The sequence below is a fragment of the Parasteatoda tepidariorum genome, chromosome 3 (genome assembly GCF_982258835.1).
Source record: "Parasteatoda tepidariorum strain Cologne lab strain chromosome 3, Ptep-v5.0, whole genome shotgun sequence".
Taxonomy (NCBI): domain Eukaryota; kingdom Metazoa; phylum Arthropoda; class Arachnida; order Araneae; family Theridiidae; genus Parasteatoda; species Parasteatoda tepidariorum.
Window position 1 is genome coordinate 114,501,812 of NC_141757.1, and position 7,794 is coordinate 114,509,605.

General features: G+C 32.2%; 2 protein-coding genes across 2 annotated transcripts; both read left to right on the forward strand.

Annotated features, from left to right (window-relative positions):
• Positions 1 to 1,614: 1,614 nt before the first annotated feature.
• On the forward strand, positions 1,615 to 3,367 carry endos (endosulfine alpha). The gene has a single exon (XM_016075459.5). The coding sequence runs from the start codon at positions 2,227 to 2,229 to the stop codon at positions 2,572 to 2,574; it is 348 nt and encodes a 115-aa protein (XP_015930945.1). The 5' UTR covers positions 1,615 to 2,226; the 3' UTR covers positions 2,575 to 3,367.
• A 2,638-nt stretch (positions 3,368 to 6,005) lies between these two features.
• LOC107442407 (uncharacterized) lies at positions 6,006 to 7,794 on the forward strand. Its single transcript, XM_087160265.1, has 2 exons — positions 6,006 to 6,055; positions 6,546 to 7,794. Exons 1-2 carry the CDS (start codon positions 6,006 to 6,008, stop codon positions 7,792 to 7,794), a joined length of 1,299 nt encoding a protein of 432 aa, XP_087016391.1.

A 7,794-nucleotide genomic window follows, 5' to 3' on the forward strand; every position in this document is an offset into this window, starting at 1 on the left:
TTCGCAGTTTCAAAGATTGTTACAGTTATAAACATAAAAAAGAAAAAAATGCCTCTAAATTATAATTTTGTTAAGAAAAAGAAAATAGGATTGATTTTGAAAATCTCTAGGCAATTAAAAGAATCATTATTATATTAATGAAATAATTGTGCACAAATAATGCAATATATTAGAAGTCAACAAGAAAGGAAATGCAAATTAAATTAATAGTTTTTCTTTAACACTATAATTCTCTAATATTGTTATTATTTTTCTAACATTCCTTCATTTAAAAAAGTAATTACTTGTTATTTAAAAGGAAGTCGGAATAAACAAAGCTTCAAATTGTGAGAAAAACATGTTTACTTTTAAAAAAGAACGAATATGTGCTCAGTTTAATTTGATGGGGACCTTCAGATCTAAATATTAATTGTTGTTTAAAGTGAGTTTTTGGATATAAAATTGATTTTCTAAACACGGGATTTGCAAGGACATTTGATGAACCGAGTGACTATGAGGGTTGTCCAAGAAATGAAATATTGAAAAGTATGCTGCTAAGAGCAGACGTCTCTACTATAATTTCTACTACTACAATTAAGAATAGTTAAGGCTTCTCTACTATAATTTTATCCTGTCCTCTGATTCAGAGACAGCACAGCAAGTTATTAAAGTTAGCAGTACATTATCTGTTAGGAATTAATTTAAGTGTCTGTACAAATAAAATTATCATTTCATTTCGCCAAAAAATTAAGATACTATAAGAAGCGAAATTGCTAACTTCGTGTGAGTAATTCTCCACGACAATTTATTATCGATCGAAATGGGCTACAGGTGGTGTAGAGCAGAACTCTCTACCTATGGCAACACTTCACATGCTTTCACCATTAGCGTGTGGAGAATCAAAGAAGGCGGAAGTACGTTAGTTTCTGTCTGGATTTCCATATAGATTAAAACCTTTTTTAAGTTAGGAAACTATATGGTACTGAAAACTACATTAAACATAGTTCCAAAAGAAAGTATCATGAAAATTTTAAAAAATATTTTTATTAATTAAAAACGAAAAATATCAAGAAAGAAAAAATATTGACAACAACAACAACTGAAAAGAGGAGGAAAAGGGTCAAATGCATGGAACCGGTTTTCTCCCCAGATGGCGAATTCGAGCCTTGTGATCGCTTATTTACATAGGCCCATGCGCTGTTTATTATCAGAAGACTTTTGCATTAATGCCTTTTATACCCGTTAAGTTTTATTTTTCTTGTGGTGACTAAAAATCTGACTGATATAATACATCTCTGGTAATACTTATCCAGTTGAAACTGAATGTATGGATACCTACCATCACCACGACATGATTTGGTTGCTCGACGCATTTTTAGCGTCCTTGCATTTGCGTCAATCGTTGCGCAAATGTCACCAAGTAAGTAACTCACAATTTACTTTAATTTAGAAATGATTTGCATGAATAAATAAAGCAAAACATTCTAATAAAATTAAAAAGATATATTAATATTTAAAAAGTTTTGTTTGTTTGTTTTGTTTTCGCGATCGCAACACTCGAATACGCCATCTGGGGAGAGACCGGTTTCAGGCCTTTAGCCCTTCTCCCTTCCCTCTCCTCCTCTTTTCAGTTACATAGGAATGTACTACGATATTTTCCCCTTTCTTAATATTTTTCCTTTCTACTTAATAAAAATATTTTCTAAAATTTCCGTGATACTTTTCTTTAGAACTATGTTTAATGTAGTTTTCAGTTCCATATAGTTTTTCAAGTTAAAAGATTTTAATCTATATGAAAATCAAGAGAGAAACTAACGTACTTCCTTCCTCTATGACTTTCCACACGCTAATGGGGTAAGCATGTGAAGTGTTGCCATAGGAAAAGAGTCACCACTGCTCTACGCCACCTGCAGCCCATTTCGATCGCCATTTGGAAAAGACGAGAAAATATTTTTTTTTTCGTTTTTACCAGTTAATGCAGGTGTTTGGCAACGAACTTTACATTTTGTGACGTCATTGGCAGGAATTTGTTTTCGCAGGAGGAGAGTTTATTTGAATTTACTGTATACATTTTTTTTCCTATTGATCATTCTTCCGTTAGTAAACGATTTTATAAATTAATAGTTTAAACAATTTCAAATAATTATCGATGTATTAAAAATTATATAATTCATTTCGACTTGAAATTTCTTCTTCATTTCAAAGGTGGCCGGTTGAACTTAAATAATTTTCCTAATATCTAGAGAGATGTCCGATAACAAAGAAGCTAGTGATACTGTTGGACAAACATCGGATGAAAATAGTGAAAATCAGATGAAAGAAGCTGAAAAAAGTGAAGAGGCCAAATTAAGGGCAAAATATCCACAAGTTCTTAGACCTGGTGGTTCAGTGTTTCTTCAGAAGCGACTGCAGAAGGGACAGAAATACTTTGATTCAGGAGATTACAACATGGCCAAAGCCAAGGGTCAGAAAATCAGACCAACTATTCCAGTAGTACCACAGTTACCTACTGGGGATGCTATTCCGACCCCTGATGATTTGCCAGCGCGTAAGACTTCTATTGTTCAAAGTAAATTGGCTTCTGATGTGGCATAAAATAGTTGTCAAAATGACTATTTCTTAATTTTTTTTGTTTTGTTCCGATGTCTGCCAATTAAAGACAGATTCGAGCTAATCTGATTTCAAACTAGTTTGTTTACAGAAATGTCCGCTTAATGTGACTATTAAAAAAAAGTTGCACTTGTTTTCTATTTATGTAACACCCAAAACAATGTCCATTAAAACTTTAAACCATTTTTGCAGTTATTAACGAATATAAATTGAAAATTCATCAACGTTAGAATAAATATCCTTATTGTTTCTGTTCTGATTTCTGCCAATTGAACCTAGTTTATTTACAGAAATGCTCGCTTGATGCGAACAATAAAGAAAAAGTTGCGTTTGTTTACAATTTGAGTAACTCTTAAAGCACTGTCCATTAGAACTCTGAATCACTCTTACAGTTATTAAGAAATATAAATTTAAAATGAATCTCTATTTTTTCTGATTTCAGCTAATTATCGACAGACGAATTGAAACAAAAGTCAGTTATAACTCATTTACGGGAATGTGCACTTGATGTGACTATTAACTTTTGTGTAACTTTCAAAACCATGTCCAATACACCATACTCGCAGTTATTAAATGGTATGAATTGTAACTTTAAAATACATATTTTCAATGTTTTATGTAGTAATGAAATATGTATAACAAAATCTATTCTTAAAGAACTTTGATTAGTTGCCAAAATTATTATGGTCATTCAATTCTTATATTTTGACTTTTTCTTTTTTACTTGCATTTTTAGTTGAATATATGCAATGGACAAAATAAAAAATGTAAATATGCATTGTGTATTTTTCTTAGTCTTTAAATTTTATTGCATGTCATTAAATTGAAGAATACTTTTTTAATTACTAAAATTAGACATTTCCATGATGAAAAATACAATTTTACTTGGTTTTCATCAGCATCCTATTTAAAAGTGTATAAAGCATCTAGGGTAGTTGATTACATTCATAAGAAGAAAAGGTTCTATTTGGATGAAATAAGCATTCATAATGAACAACTTGAGAATATTTCTGCATTTTCTTTTTTAATTAAAATAAATTAGCTACTTGACTTCCTGATTATTGTTAGATCTTGTTGCTAAATTAAAAATTAATTTGTTCTACTAAGGCATAAGAGCAATGCAAAAGATTTCCATTTAATTGTTAAAATTTAAATTTTTGAAGATTATTTTATTTCTTATGTCATAATAATTTAATGTCTACTGAGAAAAATAATATTTTCTGTTACGTTAAATACAGCAAACGTAAATTGCTTTACATTTTTATTATTTTATGGTTATTAGTTTTTATGAGTGGCACCTTAAATTTGGTTTTATTAATTATTAGTAGCATAATATATTTTGATTTCTATTATTTTTAACACACTAGTTTATTCCAGAATTGGGTTCTTGAAAAGCGAGAAGCTTGTGAAGTAATTATGCCTAACCTTGTGGTTTTAATTGGCTTTAAGTGTTATCACATATTTGCATAGAACCTAATTGGCTTTATCGACAAATGGCACGATTCACCTACTATGATGTCATTTGCAGATATCCAATTGTGTGAACTCAAATGAATTTTTTTTCTTTGGTAAAGGAAAAATTATCAAAAAATTTTAGCACTAGATAAAATTAGTTCCAAAAAATATTTTGAAATAGTGTAACTTAAAAAGAAAGCTTTATAATTTTGGGAGAAATTTTAAACCAAGAATTTTGATAAAAATATTAGGCTCTCAGAATTATCTGCATTCTTACTTCTAAGTAATAACAAGATTTTAAGTTTATGAAAATAAATAAATGAAATCTGGAGTTTGAGAGCTAAAGAGTAAATTTTTAAAGTTGATACCTCAGAGGATAAACTAAACCTGATAAATAAGAGTCTAGTGAATTTTGGAAAATCTGCATTTTAGAATCCATTAAAAACACTTCAGAAGCAAAAGTTTCGTTTCTAAATAAATTTCCATTTATTTAAAAACATTGCTGGATACATCAAGGTTTAAAGCATACTTTATTACAATTAATCTGTAAAATTGTCTTCAAATTGTTAGTTGACTTATTCTGCTTCAAACTTAACAAATAATGTCTAGTGGAAGAACATGTTATCTGGCATTTTAGTGAATTTGTAAAATCAGCTTTTAATGTAGTTCCCTCATTTACAAATGCCATATTTTTGAGACTTTTTATGCATATACCAAAGTGTTTTTTTTTTTATTTTTTAAATCAAGCAGTTCTAATTTGGTACTATTTAAGATAACAATTTTGTTTAAATTTTAGAATTTAAAAATTAAAAACTGACTTGTGAATGTTATATATTTCGTTATGTCTATTACATTTAAATTTTATAAGATTTTTAAACTGATGAAATTTACAAAATATAGTATTAACACATTGTTGACGGATGATGAGTTAACTCATCATTACAATGGTATTAGCTATTTCAATTTTTGAAACCCGTGGTGAAATCGAATATTCCTAAGTTTAATTTCATTTGAATCACTATAAATAGAATGTTTTACTTTATTTTAATGGTAGCCTAGTGGTTAGAGCATCATACTTTGGGCCGGGGTTGAATCCTTGATTTTGCACTAAGTGCAATATACCTGCTCATGAAATCTGTGGAATTGAAAGTACAGTGGTCAGTCGCTGTCCACAGTAGAAAATTTCCTTTCTCTTTAGATCTATGTCTAAATTGTGGTAGTGGTCTGTCAAATGAGTACTTTTGCCATATATCCGTGAGGTAATGAGCTAAGATGTACTTTCACTCTTGCAGTGCTCCTTCCTCAAATAAAAGGAAATCCTTCTAGACTTAATTGCAAGGTCAACAGCTTGCTATCTTAGTTTGTCTGTCATTAAGAACAACTTAATTTCCATATTCAATTACAAAATAATAGCTGGTAACATGAATTAATTTCTGTCAAAAATTACTGGTCAGCTAAGTGTTATTATGTAAATGACATATATTTTAGCAAAAGTTATTAGATTTATTATTTTTTTTAACTGAGTTATATGCTCTTAAAGTTGGTAAATATGACATTCCTCTAAATGGTGGAATAGCCCTATATCACATTACAGTTTTTTTTCTTTCTATTGATTTAGATATTGTTAGCAATTCAGTGTTTTCAAATTGTCACTTTTCTAGTGCTGTGCATAGTTGTTTAATTTATTAGCATTCCAAGAGCAGAATTATGTCTAATGTTCTGCAGCAAGATTTGATAATAACAGCCATTTTATAATAAGACATTTAATAATTGCAAATTTTCTGCGATAATTATCAAAACGAAGTGACTTTTGCTTAGTAAATTAATGCCATTTTTTTAATGACAAATAATTCTGTTTCATCAAAAAAAAAAAAAAAAAGAATCTACCTAGTTTAATATCAAAAATATGTATAAATAAATGACTGCATTGCATAATGAAACGAAATCTGTAAACAGCAAATATGAAAGATTCTTCCCAATCATTAATTGTTCTGCTCAGAAGTGGAAGGAAGTAAATTGTTTGGTAGTATCATGGGTGCAAGTCTTCTGTCCGCAGGACGGATTTCCGTCTATCGAAAATGTCCGCGGACGGAGGTAAGACGGTGCTAATAATATTTCTCCATATTAATTATAATTTCTAAAACTCAATAGATGGCGCTCTGCGCAGTAATGTAAAATCATTAGTTTTCTAATCAGTTTCCTCCATGACACGGTACCATTATCATCATCCTTTTGTTATTAAATATATATTATGTTAAAAGGCGTTTGTTATGATTGAAACCCCGAGATCTGAGATCATATCACCGTATTTAATAGACGGAAACAAGACTAACTCGAAGACGGAAAATCGGAATTTTTTTTTTCTCTCCTTAAAAATAATTTTTAGGTCTACGTTATTGGTCTACTTTCTTATGTCCTGTTGTTATTTTGTCAAAAGACAGATGAATAAATATTTTTTTTTTTGCTACCACCTTAAGAGCCACATATCTTGCACTCATCAGACCAATCCTGGAATATGGAGCACCAGTCTATAGTTGTGCATCTGCTTCAAACCTCCAACGACTTGAACGAGTCCAGCTTTCTGCTGCTCGCATTATTACTGGACTCAGAAACAGTTGTCCAAATGACATTGTCTTGTTTGAGGCCGACCTCCAGCCTCTAGGTCTCAGAAGAGATTATCTCCTTACTAAATACTTTAACAAGCTCTCTAGCCTTGGACACCAAAACAGAACAGCAGATTATCTACAAAGGCGGAGCAGCAACCAAAGACTAAAGAAGAACAGCCCACTTAGCCAGGCCGTAGTTAACAATGTACTTGCTGGAAATGTCGAGGATTGCATTAATAAACAATTCATTGACCCAACTGAAGGACTACCTGGTGTTTATTTCCATCAACACCTTTCATCACAAGTTAACAAGAAGCTGGATCACCCGGAATTGCTTAAGCAACTTGCTTTAGAGGTTATTAATACCATCCCCAAACAATCAATACTGGTGTACACAGACGGAAGCAAGACAGAAACATCATCATCTGGCAGTGGTGTCTACATCAAATCAAGTAATGTCTCCCTCAACATCTCCAAAAGGAATCCTGATTTCTGCTCGGTGTTTAGAAGTGAACTCATTGCTATTGATACTGCCCTGGATTCTCTTCTAACACTACAGGATCAAAATAACATCTGGATCCTCTCTGACAGCCTCAGCTCCATACAATACTTAACGCATTGGAGGAAGGTGAGAGACAAAACAGGTGCTTCAATCCTACTAAAATTTAAAATCCTCTCACGATTGCGTGAAGTCCACCTCCAATGGATCCCTTCTCACGTTGGGGTTCTGGGCAATGCCATCGCTGACACTCTGGCTAAGGAGGGGACGAAAGAAAATCTGATAAGTCCAAATTCCCTCACCTTCATGGAGCTGGCATCAAAAAAGAAAAAAGAAGACCTCGCTTCCTGGCTCGTACCCCCCAAACATCACTGGTACCAGAGCACCAGTCCAGGAGGTGCACTCAACATACGGTGCAACCGCAAGGACCAGACTGCACTTACCAGGCTTATCAGCGGCCACCTTAAGTCCCTTTCTTTTGAGGGTAGTATTAAAATCTACCCTAACTGCCCCAGGTGCCACAACATGCAGGCTTCCCCCCAACATATACTGGACTGTCTAGGTCTGGACAAAAGGGACATTCTTAATAACACACTTATGGTGGCCGACTTCCTCCGGGTGATGAATTTCATGGACATAGTTTAG

Coding starts and splice junctions, on each gene's coding strand:
- endos (XM_016075459.5), top strand. CDS start 2,227: ATGTCCGATAACAAAGAAGCTAGTGATACTGTTGGACAAACATCGGAT.
- LOC107442407 (XM_087160265.1), top strand. CDS start 6,006: ATGAAAGATTCTTCCCAATCATTAATTGTTCTGCTCAGAAGTGGAAGG. Junction 6,056..6,545: donor CTGCTCAGAAGTGGAAGGAA/GTAAATTGTTTG, acceptor TGCACTCATCAG/ACCAATCCTGGAATATGGAG.